Genomic DNA, 22,544 nt, shown 5'->3' with positions numbered 1-22,544 from the left:
TGAGATAAAAATCCAAGAAGATGCCAGAGAATGAGCAAAGTCAACAGATAGTGCCAAAAGCCCCTTTCCAAAACACAGCATGGCAGAGAGTCCAGGACCCCTCAAGCGAGAAGATGCCTGGTTTCCTTGGTGGTTGAAAGCAGGCAGAAGACAGGCAAGGCAAGGCAGACAGCTGAGACAACAGTGAAGGGTGGAAGTGTGGTTACCTGTGGTGGCATGACTGAGATCACCCATCGGTGGGTGATGTTACCCCAAGGGCTTACCTGGCGCTCGGATGCCCATGTGCTGCTGGCCGTCCATCACAAAACCTCCCATCGGCTGCCCGTCGGGGTTATAGGGTGTGCCTTGACTTACTGGAAAAGTGTAGAACATTGCTTTTTAGCAACAGCCAAAAGGGTCACCTCTTGGTGTCAAGACACAACCCCCCTATCTATGGACTCTGTGAGACAGCTATCAACACTGGCTCTAGAAAGACTGAAAACCATCTACTGTTCAAATTGAGAGGTTGGGCTAGCACACTTGCTTGGTTTTGGCTTAATTTCCTACTGCAAGTTTGGAAATGAAGTTAGCGATCCGAAATCTCGAGACACGAGGAGCCCCAGCTCCAGCTGCTGCCACTGCTGACGTCAATGCAAAGACCTGTATAGGAGCTGGATTTTATGGCTGGAATAGTCACACTGAAATTGCAGTGTGTTAAATTACGCCTGTGTGCCTTTCTAAGAGCAGGACCTGAACACATTCATGCCAGATATTTACCTCTAATGACAAAATAATCGAATGTACTCAAAGAGGAATTGTGGCCCAAAGGCATCTAGGACAACGATGGATTTGGATAGTTTGGCAGTGAGACTTGGGAAAGCAAAACCAACTGGAAGCAACTGGCTATTCCTCAATGGTAAATACCCACACAGAGGTGCGAGCCAAGACCCCAGACAGAACCAGCATGTGAAAACTTAAGTTCTTTTACAAAAATAAAAAGAAATTCTCCCCAAGTAAATGCCAAATACTCATCAATCCCCAAAGACAGCTACTAAGAAGAAGAGACAAGGGACAAAAGGATCCTATACAAGTACCACTACCTGAACTTGAGGTTTTAACTGTACATTAAAAGCCGGCTTCAGAAGTAAGCTGCCTTGGGTTATTAAAGCACATAAAGCTCTACCTCATTGAATGTCTTTGAACTTTACTGAGTCCCACAAGCGATTCTGACCCCTTTGCCCTTTTGACAGGTAATAAAGTTTACAGCAATTCCACACCAAGCCATGCACCAGGGAGTGGTCATAGGAGCAGAAATCGCTGGGAAGGAAAACTCAAAACAACTACTTGTATGGGTATGGGAAGTCCAGTCATGGAGTGGATCATTTTAGTTTCTTTTTTTGAATTTTCAATTTTTTTTCCCAAAATGTTTTAATCATGTCAAAATTATTAGGGTTGTAATGAAAGAAAGCTGGTTGCATTTTAATTGTCAATCACTCCCAGCATTCATTTCTCATTTATTTACCAGGTAATGGACCCCCCGGTGAATGGCTTGAACATGTTTTTTGCCTGCATGACTTGAATACAGCTACTGCTGGGGACTTACCTGCTCGATTGGACTGGTCTATCATGGGCTGAACTATTCTTCTTCTAGCATTAATAAACCTGCAAGATAAGAAAGCAAATGGTTAGGAAAGGGATGACTTCTACCCATCCCCAAGCCCTCTCACCCCACTCTGTCGGGCTGCTAAGGGATGCAAATACTGCAAAACCTCTAACCCCGATGACCTTTGAGAGCACGAGCTTGGGGTTTCCAAGCTGATTTATGTTTGCCTGCTTTCTACCACAGTCAGACACTTCCATTTCATCTTTTCATGGGGGAATTAGCTGAGTTTTCAGGAAACAATACCAGCAACGCTCTTCGCGGTTCAGAATGGGGCACAGAAAAAACCCAAACAGGTGAAGCCGGCGAGATGCTCGTGAGGGCATCTGCTACCTCCCCCTCATTAGTGCCATTTCTGCCTTACGTCCTCTGACATTTTTTCCATTCTTTTTTTTTTTTATCAAAACCTGCCCCTACCTCTCGCAAACCTAATTCCCTTTTAATGCCCACTATTAAGATAATGAACTGTGATGGCAGAAGCCCATCAAATGAGGGAACGTCTGGAGTTTTATCACTGCTAACTCACACTGCTGGGGACTTCAGAGCCCTGCATTCCTCCTAGCCATTTCTTGGTGGGCTTTTCTCCCCCTCCCTCCACCGCCCCTCTTTATGCAAAGTCTGAGGGGTCAAGGCGAGGTCATAGCTTTACAGTAATTGAATTTATAATCCTGTTTTCTCCAGCTAGGCCTGACCATTTACAGCAAACATCTTGTTAAACTGTAATTACTGGACTACTGAAAATTCCCCCTGAACAATGAAAAGCAGATCTTTGGAAATGAAAAAAAAAAAAGGTACATTCATTTTTTAAAAACAGTCATCTGCAAGCGTACTCCTCGAACTTTTGTAGCTCTCCGCCTCAGTGAGTCTTGCAATGCTTGTTTGGGAAAGGAATATTCAAAATACTTTGGAGCAAAACAGAAGAAGGAGGAGGATCACAACTGCCTCGGTCTCCTCTGTGGGCAGTCCTCATGGCGCTGAAATCAGAAGGCTCAAAACCATGGCTGGGAACCTGCCTGGAGATCGTTAGAACTTCTCTTGTGGTCTCGCTCATCAGAAAGCTCAGTTAAAACCCGTTTGGAAAAAATCTTCGCTGAGATTTAATCACAGCAAAGCCTCATGACCAGACTTTACATTCTTTGCAAGAGAGAACAGGAATAATAAAAAAAGTGTATGCCACAATATCTACCAGTAAAAGAAGAAGCGTGAGCCTCGGTAAAATGACACAACACTTGCAGAATGCAATAGGAAAGTCCACAAAGGACTGCTTCCTGCTTGTTTTTGTTGCCTTTGCTTGGAGTGGCTTAGCAGGAGTTCTCCTACTGCAGAGATAAAGCCAATAGGACCTTCCTGCAGGAATCAGCTCTGCACACCCATTCCCAAAACCAGAGGGGAGAACAATTACAAACCACCACCCCATGCTGTTTGTTTTGCTCTCATCAAAGACCAGCACAGTGACTTTGGTCTCCTCCTATCTCCCATTCCTAACTGACGCCCGTTACCAAACTCCAGCAAAAAATTAATCAAGATCTTGAATCCTAATCAAGCCTGTCTCAAAAAAATGGGCTCAAAGGCACAAATTCCGGGTGCCGATGTGGAACCCTTACACCTTAACTAGGTCATGTTTTGCCAGCAAGAGCATTGGATCAATTTTTCTACACATTTCCAATAAAGAAAAAAAAAAAAGCCTCAACTCCAGCAAACAGTGTTGCAAATCAGTTTATCATTATCTTGTACAAACCATGGAAATTAGAATCATGTGAGCAGAAGGTTAGACTAATTCTCCTTTCTCATTATAAGCACAGGTGTAGCACAAACACCATGTGAAATAAGCAATTAAAAAAAATCTGCCTTTTTTCCCCCATTAGCTGCCTTAGCTCCATGACCAATTAGAAAATTGTTTAATATCTGTAATCTGCATTTGCAGAAAGCAATTTTCACAGTAACTCTCCTAAGTAAAACAACAACACAAAACCCCAGTGCCTCAGCCATTTCTTTCTGCATGCCTGGCAGGCTCTTGCTGTGTTTACTCCATCCTTCTACTGCCCGATTGCCAGGACCTCTTACTGTGGCAGGAGGGGAAGGTTTTTGGTAGCTGTGAGACTGGCTGGTCACTGAAACCTTCATTTGCCAAAAGCTTTTATCCCAAAGAAACCCTGAGCAACATTAACCACACATGCCCAATTTCACAACCTTCTCTTCCTTCTCCAAACTACAAGTGCTTTTAATAAGAAGGGGGGCTCAAAATAATAAACTATTATAGCTAGACTTTACCAGTAAGTATCCAGAAGATGTGCCTATGGTAAAACATATTCTCACCCTGTTTGCACCATGCTATAGCTTGGGATATCTCCTTTAAGAACATTTTACGCACAGGTACTTAATAGTTATCTTCTTCCTATGCATTAATGGAAGTATTTTTCTATAAAGCAAATCTGCCAAACAGCCAAGTGTTTGGATGTCTTCAGGGGGAATTCAGACGCAAGAACATTTTCCTTCTGGGCAAAGTAATAAAATGACATTCTTGCTCCTCCCACTAGAAGTCAAACGGAGGTCAGCTCCCCATCCTTGTATCTGTTTAAATAAACTGGTCCAGCTGTTTGTTTCCAGGGTGCCCTTTAACCTTCTGTCCCATCCTCCCTGCCTTTGTAACAGAACACTTTACTTTGCATTATAGAAGACTCCAAACCACTATGCATTAAAGAAAAAGAAGAAAGTATTCACTTTCAAGTTTCTTCCTGCATCCCAAACCTGGAATTCCTAAGAACCCATCAGATTAAAACTACTAATGCGGCTTGCCTTGCGAAAGCACAACGCAGTGCTCTTACATTTACAAATCACAGTTGAGAACTCCACAAGCCAAACTGCGGGTTAGCTGCTGCTGCAGAAATATGTGGGCATGAGGATAATTTCTTCGTAGTGCTTTTTTTTTTTTTGTTTGAGAGAAGGGCCAAGATCTTTTGATTAGTCTTTGCATTTCCAAAGCATCAGGGTGACATAGCACCAGCAAAAATGATGGAACAGAAAAGCTAACAGGAAAAATCTCACTGCTCCTTTTCCTGTATGTTCACATTCACCTATCTTAAGAGAAAGAAAACCTAAGTCACTCTAACTTTTAAAAGTTAAAAAAGATAGAACTTAAAAAACATATTCCTGTATTAAGGACTACTCAAATGGAGTATTGTCAAAATACAACTCAGCATAAAACTTAAGTTAATCATTAAGACCGCTGCTTAACCTTACTCAGTGAGTAAAGATCCACAGCGGCTCAAAGACTTGTGTATTTTTTCCCATACCAGTTCTCTAAGCATTGGTACTTTTGCTCTGATGTGGCAGGCTTTTTTTTGTTTCAGGGCTTTTCCCCCCGCCAAGGAACAGAATCAGCAGTGGAACAAACAACATGAGATCCCTTAGTGTACAAGTTGTACCCATTTAAAAGCCCAAGGAGGGCTGAGAACTCTGCAAAGTGATGACTTGGGTTACTTTTGCTTGCTTGCTTTTTTTCCTCCTTTTTTCTTTTTTTTTTCTTTTTTTTTTTTCCCCCCCAAAGGGAAGAACCTGGCATGGAAGGAACGTTTGAACAGTTGGGCAAACACAGAAGTTTAAAGTATGCATTACTTTTTTCAAGTTAACTTTTCCTTGCCCTTTTGGATACATGAGATTGCGCTTTCTGCTCTGTCCCCAAAAGCCAGAAAACCTCAGCTATTCCACCTGCATAGCCCTAAGAGGAAGAGGAAACCCTCTTTTCTCCAATTTGCACCTTACTAGGATGTTTTCTCTTAGGCTTCTCGCCCGGGGTCTGTCTCCAGAGGTCACTGGCAGTCTCCCTGTTTGGTGCATCGCCGGTCCCACGGGGGAGATCCAGACCCAGCCCCGGGGATGCTGCAATCTGGCTCTGCACTCTGACCTTCAGCTTGGCCACCCTCACTGCCATGCACAAGTTTTGTTTCTTCTCAGCGAGAGGCAGCATGGCTGGTGATGACAAAAGACTTATTTTAGTTGGAAATTGGCTACAATAATAGCAGCCAGAGAGCAAGGATTTTCGGAGGGTCACCAATCCCTCCAAAAGGCACAGTTTGTGAAGGCTCAGGTTACAGCCCAAGTGACATTTTCCGCACAGATCTGTTCTTTCTCCCTTCCCCTTATATTTCACTTCTGCTGAGTGAATAAAACAAGACCTTCCTCCGCTGTCACCAATTTCCAAAGCCACCTTTGCTCAAGAATCGACAGCGTGATTGTGGGGACTTCCAATTTGCAGTCTTTGAATGAAATTTTCCAGGACCAGCTGTCTGAAAGGAGATGCTGAGACTTAGCAGTATATTGAATTTTCCTCTCCCCCCAGCCCTTCCAAATGAGGAGAGTTTCACACCATTACTGACTTTTGATACTTGGAGTTGCAGGCTGATCCTTCCCAATATTATCCCAAAGCACCGCATGCCAGAAGGCTGTGTATCACTAGCAGTGCCAAGAAATACCCAAAAATCTCTCTGCCTCATTTTCTCCTTGAGCTCTTTCTAGTAAACCAAGCATAAGGATGACGAGAAAGCCCACAGGAGCTACAAACCCCAGTGCTAAAAATCTCTTCTGCCCCTCTGAAAAAAATAGTATCCCTCTTGACAACAAGCAAACCATCATTTTTCTAACAGATGCCAAAGTAACCAGAGCCCTGCAAACTGGCAAGGAATTCACTTGTAAAACCAGCCATACTCTTTTCTGCATACTGGAATCCTTCACTTATACAGCAGCGAAACAACCTTCTTTATTCAGCACTTAATTCCTCAACGCTTAACAGGTTTATCTCTAATAAAAACAATTTAAATGGAAAGTGTGCTATAAAGCAGGATTATTACACTTCAGTAACTGCTTTATTCCTTATTTTAACATATTTTCATTTTTTTCCCTGTGTATTTGTTTTCTGGAGCTTTTTTAAAGTAGTTAAAGAAAAGGAAAAAAAACCCCAAAGAAATTATTTCAAGTGTTTTAAAAACAGCCTTAAAAAAAGCAAGCTCCCTCTGTAATTGTGAACAGAAAAAAATAACTGCAGACTTTGAATGGTAATCACATCTCCCCATCCCTAAAATGAGAAATAAATGTTAAAAGAGTGCTTACTGCCGTTATTAGAAAGTTCTGATCCTGAAGTCAGTTAGTGAGCTTAATGACCCGTAACTACCAGTCATTAGCAATGCATGCTCTCTGTACTCCCTTTATTTGTAAAGAAAAAAAAAGAGAAAAATCCAAGACACTCAAGAAACTTTGTTCAATTTAAAGTCAAACCTTATGAAGTCATGTTTGGCAACTTTTCTTGGTTTCTCCTCCACCTCCTCCGAACCGAAGACAGTTCAGGACTGCAATACATCATTTACAACACTAAATGGAGGTAGGGAGGGAAGAGAGTACATGGGCTGCTAACCACCCACTCCAGACACGTAATATTGGAATATACTCCAAACGCAGCAAGTCCATCCATCAGGAGAATCAGGAACGTTTCCTGAAAGCTCTCCTCTCCCTCCCTCCTCCACTGCAGCACCAGCACAAGGGACTGTACATAGGGCTGAGGGTGTCACAAGACAATATTGAAGAGCGAACAAATAAAATACTATGCAAAACTAGTGATGAAAAACCACTAATTAGCTGACAAATTTGATGTAAAGCACTAATGAAAGCCATGTGTGGTTCTGCAATTTAGTTTTAAAAATAGCTTCTGACTTCAAGCATTACTATGTGACCCCACCGATGGATTCATGTTGTGCATTCAGAAAAGTTGCTTTAAAGCAGGAGAGTGCTATTGAATCCTTTGCAAGCGAACCCTGCTAATGTAGGGAGCATACTGAGTGCAAAAATAGAAAAGCAGAGGGATGGATCGGGTATATGCTTCTTGTAAGAGAGCGGCTATGCCCTACATTTTGGCCAGCCCAGCATGCACCAGTTCTACCTTTGGCCACCTCCTGTATGCTTGCTCTTCTCCAAAGCCCTTAAACCCTACTTCCCCTCCTGCTCCATGCCATGCTTTCTTCTCAATCAGGGCAGGAATGCCTCCTGCCTCCAAATAAGCAGACTGGATTTGGGGAAGCACCTTGCCACCAGCTCCATGAGACACCATGCATCCTCTGTGACCACCTTGGGGTGGCAACGAACCTGGTCGTTGCTTATGCTCTGGGTGCAGAAGGGATGGGTGATAGCTTTCCATCAAGGCAGGAGACACAAGCTCCTGCTTGGCCCAAACACTCCCCTGGCCCCATCTCTGTGCAGAAATTATGGCTGGTGGCTGCTCAATGGGTCCTTCTAGAAGAAAACTGGGCAGGAAACACTTTCCCCATCTTGCAGAGTTTTCCCTGTTCCCCAGTAGGATGAAGCTAAAGCCTATTTGTATTTATTAGCTCTGAATGAAAAACAAGGGAGGGACATACTAGGGAGGAGCGAAGAGCCAACATGCCCAGGGAAGGGCTCCCTGGAGATGCAACTCCCTGCTCTGCCCATCTCCAGTGCCCTCCCATATCACAGGCAAGCTGCTGTTGGCCTTTCTGGTATGCTCTCCTCCTTCTCTTCCTCTCCTCCCATCCACAAATCCCTCTCAGAAACGCTTAGCTGACATGGAAAGTTTCCGGTGAAAATCCAGGTCTGGCATCCAAGGTACCTCCCTGCTGATGCCAAGGAGCCAGGGCAGAGGCCATGCTGCAGGTCTTGGCTGCGCCGGGCAGGGCTCACAGCAACCTCATTTCTGACACCGCAATTCCCCTGGGGTGCAAAACAGATGTAAACTCGCCCTCGGCAGCCAGATGATGTAAGGGGAAATCTTTACATGGCAAAGCGCCAACAGAGCTGACCTCCCGTCTCTTCCCTGCTCCCAAATCCCAGCGCAGCTGTACTCTGCTGATCTCCGTGTGCCACAATTAGCCTTTAAGGAATATGGCAAGGATTCATCTAGTAGAGCAGCACTAAGGCTGCTCTAACTCCCACCCGGGACAGCACTGGACCCCATACAGTGCTGCGGCTGAGTACACAACATGCTACCAGCCAAAATCTTGCCTCCCACAAAAATGCTCTCCCTGCCCAAGGACTGGTGCTGTGTAGCCACTTTTCCTCTGTATATCTGGAGAGTGATTTATCTCAGTGCCATGCAGTGCACTGGCTTTGCTGAGAAAGAGATGTATTCACTTCAATAAGCAGACCATGCCACAAACAGCAAGACCTCCCAAACGCTTGTGGTAGAGGGTGCGCAGGCTCTGGGAGCTCTGAGACCAGCCCATGCTGCGATGCACATCTCCCAGCTCAGTGTTTTCTCTCAGTTCTGAACCTCATCATTCCATAGGAACTTTCAGAAGATCATGTCTGGATTCTGTAAGCCAGGTCCTGATCTGGTGCACACCAGGAGCACAACCAGCAGCTTTTCTTCAGCAGATCATTTCAAACCAATAAACCCTGCCACTTGATGGCAGGGATTACACTGGGAAAGGGTAAGAACTGATAGCAAAATACTCATTATTTCTTCAAAAACACTCCTCTCTCTTGCAGCAGTTTTCTTGTCCTCTGTTGATTCAGCACAACCACAACTTAAGGGAATGCAGTGCTTGTGAGAGGTGCCTGTATCATCTCCAAGCTTTCTCTTGCCACACAAGTGGTCTAAATGCAGGGGTCCTTCTTTGAGGTCTAAGCTGCTTTCTCTACATCAGATTGGGAGCCTTGTCCAAACAGCTTTTTTCCTCTGTTCCTCCTTTCTATAAGGCATATGGCACGGGAGCTGGAAGCTGTGCCCAGCCTCCAGCCCAAGTGAAAGCAGAGAGGCTGCTCCCACATCTGGCTGCTGGTTTAAGTGTGTTCCCACTCCCAGAAGGACATGAGAAATTATCTGTTCACACTCCTGGATGGATCTGCTCACCCTCCATCTCCAGAAGACCACTTCAGGTGTATGGAGTAATTCCATACACTGTCACCTCGCACCAGCTCCTCCAGCCTGAGGGACAAGGAGAAGCAAGTCCAGGGTGGCCAAACCAGAAGCCCTGTCAAGTATTTCTGGGGGAAAACACCCAGAGCTCCTCAAAAGAAAACATAATGAACCCTTACATGGGACCTGTGATTCATACATGAAATAGGCTTTGACATCACTCTGGTCTATACCCCAAGACATTGGCTCAGGGCAGAGTGGGGAAGCTGTGATTCCTGTGGTTACATCCTTCCCACCACTAGTGAGACAACAAACACAAGCACGTTGGTGTGTTTTGTGTGATGTGGGCACCTGCAAAACTGGTTTGATTTTTTTTTTCCCTTTTTTTTTTTCCCCCATAAACCACAGAAGATACAACTCTGAGTCACAGCCAACCTGAAAAACAGCCCCACACTTCTGGACGAACTTCCCCCCAAGACATCCAACTTCAAAACATTGTTTTCTAACCACTACTAATAACCCACTTTGTAATCTACTTTATCTGAACATGATTTCTCATTAAGCGAAGTAATTCATTTTGCTTATAATCCTACTTCTGACAGCTTTTTAGTCCGGGCAGGAGAAAAGACATCCTCAGAAAACAACACAAACAAAGCACACGGGGAGGTCAGAGGAATGTCAATGATAAAAAGAATTTGTGAGACCACGGAACACAGAAAGCTTTGGGATCATCCTCCAGATGGTATAAAACACCTTTATAAACCAGGTGAGAAGTCACACGTCTGGGATAAATCTGAATTGAAAAGGAGCTATTGCTATTGTACTTTACCATTAGCCAAAAAAGACACAAGGACTACAGTGGGCAAGGGGAAAAAATAATAACCCACGAAACTGTTACATGACCTAGATTTTGCTGAAGAACTGCAGAAGTAGTATTTTTTCAGCAGCATCTGCTGCCGTTTCTTTTTCTTTAGTAAAAAGAAGTAAAATAAAAGGCAGCAGCCTCATTACTGCTAATGCTGGTGTAGCAGCCACACATCATTTACACCAAAATCATTTCAGGGCAGGCAGGGCAAAACACACGCCCTCAAAAGCACGTCCTCGCCCTACGCCTCTGGCTGTGTTTCATTTTGGAGATGAGAAATTGGTTTAGCCAAGAAGGAGGCAACATTTGCCCCGTTTTTAATATTCAGGCTGACTTTTTAACCACACAGTTTGCTTTATGCAGGTGCAGCTCGGAGCAAGTGCCTGCTGTAAGCGTGAGAGAGGGTCTCTGAGGGCACCTTTCTCTGCGTTTTGGCGTTTCACTTTGCAATGGTTAATCGCTCGACACCAATCTCAGCAACTGTTGACACAAAATAGGTGGAGATCAGGTCTGTGCAAGCACAAAATACCAGAAAGGCAAACTATATGTAAACACATTTCAGATAGCTATGACAAGAATAGACCAAAACCTGACTTGCAAAGCAATGACAAACCATTACTCTCCCCCCTTCTTTTTTTTTTTTCAACATATTGAAGGTATTTTTTGTGACAGAAGCATCTCTTGCACTGAAAAGAAACCAAGTCCTGAGGACTGTATTTACAGAAGATGGTGCAGCATCGCAGCAATTCCACAATAAAGTGGAATTTACTTTTAAAGCCAAACTCTTGTTTTGAGACAGAACACACCTGAATCTCAGCCTTTTTAAGTAAAAATACCAAACAAAGCCTCCTGACCCTGATCCTGGTGAGCAAAGCTAGGGCTGGAGAAGGGAAAAGAGCAAGCGGCAAATGTTTGCACGGCACCGTTTCATCTTATTACCTTGACACCTGACAGTACATTTGTTACAGAATATTAATGCACCGACTAAAAAAGTTTGTCAGGTACAAAACCACCCCAGAAGAGGATGGAAAGCCCAAGGGAAAGCAGGGTTGGCTTTTTATCCTGCTTATTGACTTCTCAATTGCTGAATACCTTTTGTTAGTCAAGACTATTGGAAGGTAAACCCCATCTGCACCATGCAATGCTCTGCAGTGGGAACCAACCTTTCTCCCCCTCAAAAAAGCAACTGTGTGAATAAAATAACACCAGCTATTTTATTTGCTCAAAGCTCAGGGCACCACTAACCAGTCATAGTTTGTGCAAAATAATTCCATGTTTGCTCTTGAAATAAATGATGTTTCCTCTGATGGTTTTCCCCAGCCTGAATCCAGGGCCAGTCAGAGCAATGGTAAGGGGAAACATCCTCCCCTGGTGCTCCTGGACAGGGTGACCCCTATTTAGGGGCAGTTTGGGATGCATGGAGAGTGCCAAGACTGGACTGAGCAAGAAACCCAGGGTCTATCACCTCTCCAGGATGAAAGCTCTTTCTCTGCTCTACCTGAAGTCCTGGATCATTTCTGCCAAAAAACTCTTTATCCACCTCCTCCAAGCATCTGCCCCCTTTGGAAAAACACCTGTGTTTCATGCCAAAGCTGTATCACTACTCCTTAAACCCACATGTCGAAACCAAACCCCGCATGTTTAAACCACTGCGCTGTATTTTTAAACAGCTTCACTGAACTAAACAAAAATACCAGCCTAATCCTGTGACACAACGGTACCTGATGGCTCTAAATTCACAACTCTTCCCCCTGTAAGCTATTTGCTCAGCTTTTCTAATAATACCTTGGCTCCCTGGCAGTTCTCCAGGGCTGTCTAAGGCATTATGCAAGCTAAACATTTTTTCGTCTGATTTCAATATTTTCTTATGAGTAACTATACAGGATTTTACCTAGTGAGTCTTCCTGATTGCTGTAATTTAAGAACAGAGAAATAGACTACAGATGTAATATTATTATTACAATTGGCATTCAAGGTGAAATGCATAACAATTAGCTAAGACTTAGTGAAAACATAAATGTAAAAATCTGCTTGAAAAGCCCTGCACATGGTATGTTTAGAACAGCTAATTTACCGCACATATTCAAATTGCTCAAACGGCACAATTCACCCAGCAAGATCCTTTCTATAATAGTTTTCTTGGGGTTTTGTGCTTTTTTGGGGAGAACAGGGCTATTTCCACATTGCAAACACCTACTGTCTTACTTTGGAATAACAAACAATACGCATTCGTTAAACCTGAAACATTTATTCTTTCTCATTTCTATTTTTCCCCGCTCTCACATGTGTTCCCATTAACAAACCAGCATTTAAATGACAACTGTATACGTATTCTTGAATCACACAGAGGAGAAAAGTAAATAGTTTCCAAAATCTGATGGTTAAGTTCGTACTGCTGAAGTTGAGAGGATAATTTGTGAATGTTTTAACATTTACAAGTAAATAAGTACTTGTATTTACTGTATCTGATTACTGAGAAAAGTATTTGTTATGTTCTTACACAGATTCAAATTGCATCTTGACCTTTTCTCGTTTAATCTGTTTACTGCAACAAAGCCGTAATAGATACATCTGAAAACAAGCAGATATTTTATTTGCCTACAACTAAAAATGCTATATGCTCTGCGAAGTGGCAAACTGAGTATCTTGCCTATTTATTGTAGCCTGTGATTTGGTAGGCAAGTGGGGGTGAACGTCCACCCCTGTGCATAGCACCGGCACCTGCTTTTGCTATGCTCCCTCCCTGCTCGCCTCCTCCCCCACTTACACCCTAAAAATAGTGCTTAAGTGGGACTAAAGTGGTGCACTGGTCATGTGCTGGCCTTTTGCTCAGGCGAGTATCACCCTCAGCAAAGGAATTGAGCAAAGATGATGTCTATGCTAAACACCTAGACCAGCGAAGCGGCTGGCATGGGGCTTAACACACAGGAATCACTGGACAACATTATCACTTGTATTTGGGAGTGTTTTGGGGTGTGCTTTAGATGCACCAAATTCCAGGCATGCTATGATTAAAAAAGACCAAAACAACACAGTGGGAAAACAGGGGCCTGGATTGATTTCCAAATGGTGGCAAGGTGGAGAGCCATGCAGCCGCTCCTCCTTCTTCTTCACCTCTGTAGAGGGGTGGGCAGTGGCTTTTCTGACCTATTTGCATCTGGCCCCATCAGCATCCCCCCATGTGCCCTATCTGCATCCCTCCATCTGCCCCATCAGCATCTGTCCTCATCTGCGTCTTCCCCATCCGCTGCATCAGCATTCCCCCATCTGCACCTCCCATCTGCCCCATCAGAACCTTCTCCCACACCCCCCACCTGCATCTCCCAATCTGTATCTGCCCCCTCTGCCCCATTTGTATCCTCCCATCTGCTCCATCCATAAGCCTGGCATCTGCAAGCTAGGCTGGGCACGACTAGTGAGCAGATGGGAAGGACACTCGTTGTAGTGGTGCTCCCAATTCAGCACTGGATGCTGAGGAGCAGCCCCATGTGAGAAGTGAAGAATTCTCCCATCCCCATCATACCACCCTGCCTGCTGTGCCACAGCAAAGTTCTTCATCCCCTGCCCCATGCAACTACCACAGCAAAGATCTACCACTATGTTTACCCATGAGCAAAGAAATGCACGGATGAGAAAATTTCCTGCTGGAGGGGACTTGTGATGGGGCTGAAAGAGTAATACAGTATTTCTGGGTGTCCATAGCCTAAGCTGGCTGTGCTGAACACAATAAGGTGGTCTGGTCTTCCTATCACAAACCCATCTCAGATCTTTCAAACCCATCTCAGATCTTTCAAACTCATCTTCAGGCAGGTCTTGAAGCATTTTAAAAATTTCTTCCTTCTAAAGTTTCAGCAGAAATAACTTCTGCTGTCTCCAAGAATGAGATTAGGGAAATTTACATTATTTGATCATTTTTTCCAGTGTGTTTGATTGGAGTTTGGTGCATTTTTATTGCAGGCATAGGAAATTATACACAAAATTGACATTTAAAGAAGCCAAGGTCATAAAATCAAGAAGTCAAGAAATAGGAAACCATATTAGTAGAGCTGCTTGCACCCTATTCTTTAATCTACTTTATATGCAAACAGCTGAATTACCTGCTCATAGTACAATTTTTGATCGGGCCTAATGCCTCAGCTACCCTAATGATGATTATGTCTATTATAAGAACAGGCCAAGGCACCATAATGTAGAAAAGTTGATTTCAACAAGAAATAAACTTTGTCAAAGTTGGATGAATAAGGCAGCAATCGGCAAGAAAAGCAAAGCAGTCCTGGCTGAAGCAGCTGAACACTGCACTGGAGAAGAGGATTCAGCTCTACTGCTGCCTTGGACTGCTCAGGAGCTACCAAGTACATCATCAAACCCAAACTCTTCACCAGCAGTTACTGATTTTTTGCACCTCTCCTCCATACCCAACACTGGAGGCTGGCAATGTAAAACACCAAGGTGCTCAAAACATGGAGTTTTGGTGGTTGTTGGACCTTAAACGAGGATAACTTGCTGCCATTTTGAGTCATATCACAGTCACAGACCCATTCAAAACTGGTAGCTGTGCTGGACCTGGACCTCCCTGAGCCTCACTTCTTCACATGTGAACTGGGACAACTGTATTTTCTCTCTTTGCAGGGGAACTGCAAAAATACTATACAGACCCACAACCTTTTACGCATGTTTAGGCAAGCGGAGGTCAGGGGAGGACTTGGGTTTTACAGCAGTAAGCACATAGGAAAGTCCAGCAGTAATTATTAATTCCATCTTCAAGCATGGTTTGAATACAGCTCAACAAACGAAGCGCTGAAGAATGAGGGTAAGATAAAATATTGACTAGCTGCTCCATCATTGTCTGGTCTGTGCCCTAGATAGCACAAGGGTATTTTGGAAAAAGCATAATGGAAGCACTTAATTAAAGGCTGGAGCTTTAAGGATTTGAATTTTCAAACTTCACCTTTTTTTTTTAAAGATTATTTTAATGTAGCTGCATTCAGCTCTATTTAGAGAGCTAGTCACACATAGACATGTACGTATCGAGAGGTTATATAGGCACATTATTCTACAAATATACAGACATTTATCTATGTGTATCTAGGCTTTCCTAAAACATAAGCATGCGATACCTAATGCAGCCCTTGATGAGAATTGCTCTCTCTTCTCCATAGAGTACCAGCAGTAATTATTTACCATTAATTCTTAAAGGAAAGAGATTCAGATGGGATGTAGTAAACAAGAAAACTGTATAGATTGTTCAATATAGCCTGGCTGGCTCTCAACTGAGGTACAAAGTGATTGGATCACACCTCCTGGATATTTCAATCACAGTTTTTATCACTGGCAAAAAGCACCTTATTAACCTGTACTTGGTCAGGTCCTTTCCATGTCCATATACTCAACACTGTCAAGATCATGCAAGTGCCCCTTCTAGTTCACATTACCATGCTTCAAACCCTAAAATGCCGTGGGGTTAAATAACTAACAAGACAGAGACCTGAACGGTTCATTTAGACTAACGACATCTTGACCTCTGCTACCTTCCTACTTCCCATAGACTCTGGTTTTGTTGGGTTTTTTTTTTGTAACAGGGTAAAGGCTCCCTCTTTCCAACAACAGAAACATCCAACTGTGGCAAAAAGATGGCCCTACAAGGCAACAGTGGTGATTCACAAGCAAAATCATCACATATGCAAAAAAAAGAAGGAAAGAATCCTCCAAGTGGATTATTTCATTGCTTCTAAAAAAATTAAAAAACCCAAGGAAAAGGGGCAAGTTAAAACTGTGGTATTTTTAAAGACGTGTCCTACCACTGATACATTTCCTGGCATGTCTCACATCATCACCCCTTTCCTGCGACTTCTCCACCATCAATAGGAGTTGTGTGCATCAACCCGGGGAGCCTGAACACCAGGCAGAAATATGCATGTATGTGAAAAGCACCGTTTTCTTCGTTATGGCAGAGAATTGAAGTATGCAACTAGCACATAATGTAAAGGCACTCCAAATATGACAAAAAAAAAATTCTTCAAATGCTTTCAATCTGCAGAAAACAAATGCTCTCTTCACTGGCTGCTCTGTGGCAAACTTCTAATTCTATCCAGAAAATCCAGCATTCCCAGTCTGAGCTAACGACCATGCTACCAGACATGAGTTTATGTTTTTCATGCACATTTCATGTATTCCCACATGCTGTGTTGCTGCCAATAATTTATGACTGATCTGCACCCAGCCTGCCCTTCAGCATTTTATTTAATCTCTGCAACAGTGATTTACAATGACTCATCATTAATACAAAAATGTACATGTGTGTTAACAAGTTTGGAAGAATCTAAGGAGGAAGGCAAAATTTTTTGCAAGTCGTGGCTGAATGACTTATGAGCCCACTGAAGAAAAGCAAAGCTAACCAGAAATGATACACTAGCTCGTCCCTGTAGAAAACAATTTAGGCAAGACGAGCTTTTTTCTCCTGCATACCACCTTAAAAGGTTGGGAAAGGGTTGCCCCATACCCCCATGAATTTGGGAGGGGATGAGTAGCTCGCTGGTCAACCCATGAATGGATGTTTCTTGAGGATGTACGTATATATGCAATCTGCACGTTCAGCCATGGCCTCACAGCCTTCTTGCTCCTTAGCATCCACTACAAAAAGCAGGGGCTGAATTGCGGTATTTTGGCATTTCTGCCCACCACCTGTGATTTAAGAAAGCCCCAACTGTCTCTATAGTGTTAAATCTTTGTGCAGCTAGGGAGAGAACGGGAATTGTCTCAATAATTTATACAATTGTAACACTACAGCAGAATTACCAAACTTGCTCAAGCAGAGGAAGCCTGCCCTACATCCACAAGACTTCAGTTATAATGTATTTTGACCTCCTTTTTTTTTTTTCTTTCTCTTTGCACATAAGGAACTTATAAAAACACATCTGACAGAGTAAAAACTCCTCAAATCTGTGCCAGGATGGGTACTGAAAAGCACCCTGGGAAGGCACTAGAGAGAAATACCACCAGCTTCAGTTCAAAGCATCTTATAATGTCAAAAAGATTTTTTGATGGACCATCCTAAACAGACACACTTGCCCATACCAAACCCTAAGTTCCCAGACACCTGCAAAGCAGCACACACTTGCTCCACCCCATCCTTAAATAAAACCCCTGATGAACATACACAGCTTCTCAACTGGCCAAAGCGCCTATCATTAAACTGAAGGACAACCATAACAATTAGAGTATCGCCTGGATGAAGGCTGGAGGATGTAAAGTTGAAGCAAACACTATTTTTTTCTAGCTGAGCCAAAATACTGTGGGTCACGTTTCCCTATAACACGTATTTCATGTTTAGTGCCTTTTATTCCTCCATTTTAAAGTGAGTTTCTTGGAAGCATACTTCACATACACTAAGTATTTGGTATTTTCTTTTATTCAGTGTCTTAAAGGGCTTCAAAAAATTGATCTCCCAGGGCTGCTGTGGGGTCATAGAAATTGATAACCCTTACAAGCTATGCTTATGTGAGCCCGCCTGCGTCTCCCAGATAGTGCACTTTGTAAATTAATCCTCCAAAGGCAAATATATTGTAAGTAGCTTGTTATCTCTAAAGTACTAAATTGAAGAATACACAGGATTATATTGACAGAAATTACATTTTCTGTAATGGGGTTTAATATATCTGAAATCTCTCCCACAGGCTCCTACTCTCTCTAAGAGAGGAGGGTTTGTTAATGTAGGTGCAATGGACATCAAGACCAAATTTATTCACTAAAATGGATTAGGCCATGTAATCAGAGCTTCAGTAATATTAATCTCTGACACTTATTGAACAGAAAAAAAAAAACCAACTTTTGTCTGCAAACTGGCATTCCTCCCTCCCTTTTCCCCAGCAGGCTCGCTGTTTGCCTTGGCCATTTTCTGGGTATTACTTCAAAGAGGATAAGGTTTCCCATCATAAATACTAATCTAAAAATATTAGGACAATTAATTAGATACACTTAGTTTTACAAGGTATTAGATTGCAACACACTTCAAATATGACACTTATTCTGGGATAGTGGGAGAAACCTGCATTTCAATGCAGTAACAAAGGGTAATAAATCAAACTTCTTTTTTTTTAAGGGTTGACTGTTGTGTTTTTATACTTAAATCACAAGTAATTTTCACTGGTTGCCTTCACCACGTCCTGGACAGTTAGCAACCTAAAGTCCACTGTAGACAATAGCACAGATCCCAGTTTCCTTCAAAGAAATCACTTCTACAACAGATCAGGGGCTCCAGTAACCCTTAGCTGGAATAAATAAATAAAATCGCCCCACATTGTACTTCAGCAGCAGAAAGCCAGATTGTCCTCAAAGTTTATTCAAGCTTTCAAAAACTGGACTTTTAAAACAAACCAGTAAAGAGATAGAAGGATGTCAGTCAAAAAGAAAACCACACTACCAGCAATAAAAAAACCCCATGACAGCATCCCAAAATAACAATACATTCTGCAGAAACGGCACCAACTGCCCCTTCTTTTCACCCAACATCTCAACCTCTTCCAAGACCAAAGCTCTCAAAATGAACATGGCTTCCTATTAAAGAAGACACATCCTCAGCCAGGAGGAGTGGTAAAATGCAAACACACTGAAATCTGCCCAAGAGATGTGAAAATAAATACGGATTGTTTTATGCAGTAGCAAACCTCTTAGTTCCCATTAACTGAAACAACTCACCTATATCCCCTAGGCATCAGTAAACTGCTGCGGGGGGAACAGGCAGGGCAACGTGTGTCCTCAAAAATGCAAAGCGTTAGCCAGAGGGTGCCAGCAGCCATAAAGAAACACCAAGGAAAATTACTTACCAATTGTTCACTTGAAGTATAGTGAGCCCTGTGTCTTGTGCCAACTGCTTTTTCTGTTCTTCTGAAGGGTAAGGGTGCTGTAAGACACCAAAATAAATACACACATTTAAAACAATGCGCTTTTTTTGCCTGCTTTTCATTTTAAACTAAAAAACAACCCCCCAAACCAAACCAGGAGTGTGACATCTATTGAAAGGTGAAAATGCTGAGGTGTGTCACTCTTTTATAATTATTAATGGGCTACTACATCACTTAATTAATGGCAGTAAAAGACAAGCCAATTATAAAGATTAGTGAAGTGGAGAAATAACTGCTTAGGATACTGGCAGTACCTTGATACTCAAGAAGGGTATTTGTTGCATTAGCTGAAAGTTTTTGCACTTGTCTCAAATGACCGATTAGAGTCAAATCACCTCTTTCCCCCCACCCACCCCTGTATTTCACAGAACAATAAAGACTGTGATAAAGCACTTCTCTGTAAAACTAAAACACGCTGATGTTGTCTGAGACAGTGAAGGCAAATCTTGCCAGTGCCCCAAAATAATTTGCAAATAAGATCAGCAACCTGAACATAAACAAATGCCTGGGTTTTGAACACAGGCCAACACAAGGTCAATGATCAGCACATTTTTGCCTGACATTAACATAGCTGGGCTGCACTAATCCTAAGAGACAGAAAATAAATACTGGTTTAATTGAAGATAATGTTAAAATTCAATCATAAGTTAAGTTTCTTGTGAGAACTTGATTGCTTTCTCAGAAAATTCGCTTCTGCATGAATACAGATTGCTTAATAAATCAACAGCAAAAAGCACATCCAAGTTTGAAATTTAGAAACAGCATTTCTGTCCTTTCCCTCCATGTAAAATTGTTTCTATAAAAAAAAATTAAAAGGACAAATACTGCAAATGTAACAGCACTGAAGAAAACCCCTGTTTTAAGGATCTGGCTTAGCTTCTAACCTGAACACCCAAGTCTCAGTACACATCGGATTCAGACCTCGTCTGCTGCAAGGTACTTAATATTTCAATAAAGATAATTCGATATAACTGGTTAGACCTTATCCCACCATCCCATTTAGCAGTTGGTTGTCACAAAGTATTTGCTGTTATACACACATCCCTTTTTTCCCCAAAACATTCCCATACTCTTTGGATGTATTCTTCAGCATAATATTGCATGAGATGTAAACTGAAACCTTGTAAAGCATAAGAATTTAAAACCTCGTAAAATTCCACAATCTTATTGGTATCGTAACTATTTAGCAGATTTCATATATTCTTGTAAACAGCATATCTGACATCTAACAGCTATTTTACATGCCTGCATCACCTCAACTTTACCAAACAGGAATTTTTGTAGTAACTATGGCAACTTCCCTGTGCCCAACATGCCCATTTTAAAGCCCACCACTGTGGCCATTGGCTCCAAAAGATAGTTTTTTTCACCCCAAAACACTGGGGAATTTCCCATTATTTAAAAAATACTATTTCCCTTATAGTAAGCCTACAGATAACTGGTATACCTGTAAACTACCCCCTATATTTTCTTCATGAACCTGAAACAGCTTCCCTGTGGTTGACACGGGGAAAGGGATTTTACTTCTTTTTTATGGGTAATTTGCATTTTGCACATGCAAAAATATAGCATGAATTTTATCATCTGCCTTATATACACGTTCATCCATAACAAACACTTGTACTTGACTTAATGTCCATCTATCTGAACATAATATTTTGCTCCTCTTAAAAAAACCCAACCTTATAGAGATGATCTGTAACATTTTAATCTTTATAGCTTACTTCCCATTTCATTACTTTGCTATCAAGTGCTGACAAAATTATTCCTTTTTTTTTCTTATTTTGCTTTGCCACCTTACATGTGATCTAATTTTAAGTAATTGAACAAACTGTGTCTAATTTCATGCAGCAAGCAATAATTACTAGACAGCCTCTAGCTATTGGAATTGAGAACTCTGTCTCCATTAAGCAATTTTCAATTGTTCTGGACTTTTTTCCAAATAGACAAGACTGGATAAAATTAGCCATCAGAATAATACAGTCACTGTAAAAATAATTGCTTTAAAAGTCCCAAACCCCAAATTCCTCAAATTGCAGTAAGTTTAGGGTCATCCTATTATTCTTTTTTTCATACCCTAGCATAGCATAAACTTTTAATTTAATGATAAATCTATAATTGCCATAATCACATGACAGACTGGGACTTCACATAGCTAATCCCTCTTAGCTAAAGGTTAATGCAGCAGGCTTTTTAACTATGACTTGGTGGGGTTTAAAATAATCTTAAACACTGGGCATCCTTATTATATAAGCTTTCTGTGGATCGTACGAGTTGTTCCTTTGTAGGCTAAAAAAAAAAAAACCCATAATAAAAATGACTTGACAAAGAATCAGCATGCCACAGGCTAGGTTGCTATAAAAACATTCAAAGCCTTGTTGCGTTCCCACCCACAGGGCTAGGAAGGCCTGTGCTACAGGCAAAGGCAGACATCACATTGCAATGGACAGAAAGAGGGAAACCCTGAGAACTGCCATTTTATAAAGAAATAGGAAATTCAGTGGAAACTTGTTGGTCTTTATTTCACCTGTGCAAGACTGACAGGTGCCTTCCAAAACCTTTCTAATGGTTATCCAAAGGGATAAAGACACATGCACAGAGTTACGGATATACATATTTGAATATATATGTATATTATACTTGTGCGTGTATAAATTATATATCTAAATATTTATATAAAATATGCATCTTAGTGAAATAGTTTAGTTTTAGGTGTCCTGCGACAAGCAGGGAGTTGGACTTGATGATATTCATGGGACCCTTCCAACTTGAGATATTCTATGATTCTATGAAATATATAACCATATGAAATATATATATATAAATATATATGGACGTGTGCATCTAAAAATACTACATTGACTTCAGTTGTCGAGTCCACCTATCACTCTGGATCACTTTGGGATATCAAAGCAAATTGTGCCACTGTTCAATAAACAGTGACTTGAGACCTTTACTTTGTTGTGTACATTAGCTCCTACCATTATCTCTTAAAAGCTTAATTATTTGCAAACAATTGATCAAGATGGGAATTGAAGAAAAGAGATGCTGGACCACCGGGAGAGCTGCAATGCATTAGGAGAGCAAACAGAATTACCTTTAGGTCTTATAATCAGAATTAACGATTGGGACCGTACGCGGGGCAGTGCAAGAAGCTGTAACGCTCTTACTGGAGTGTTTTCCATTTGATCTGCATTAACACCTCGAGTGAAAGCCATAAAACGGTGATTACAGATGGGAAGGCTGACCCTCCTTCCCAGA

At 42.0% G+C, this 22,544-nt stretch overlaps 1 protein-coding gene across 2 annotated transcripts in view; it reads right to left on the bottom strand.

Annotated features, from left to right (window-relative positions):
• Positions 1–7: 7 nt before the first annotated feature.
• Positions 8–22,544, bottom strand: part of MEIS1 (Meis homeobox 1) — a 103,291-nt gene continuing 80,754 nt past the window's right edge. For both annotated transcript variants that reach the window (XM_065682266.1, XM_065682265.1), the window contains 3 exons: positions 19,206–19,282; positions 1,583–1,641; positions 8–353 (listed from right to left, as the gene is read on the bottom strand). In XM_065682266.1, the coding sequence (XP_065538338.1) occupies positions 247–353; positions 1,583–1,641; positions 19,206–19,282 (243 nt within the window). In that variant the 3' untranslated portion in view covers positions 8–246. The remainder of the gene's footprint in view (positions 354–1,582; positions 1,642–19,205; positions 19,283–22,544) is intronic.

The sequence above is a fragment of the Lathamus discolor genome, chromosome 5 (genome assembly GCF_037157495.1).
Source record: "Lathamus discolor isolate bLatDis1 chromosome 5, bLatDis1.hap1, whole genome shotgun sequence".
Lineage (NCBI taxonomy): Eukaryota > Metazoa > Chordata > Aves > Psittaciformes > Psittacidae > Lathamus > Lathamus discolor.
This window is presented reverse-complemented; position numbering and strand designations above follow the sequence as displayed.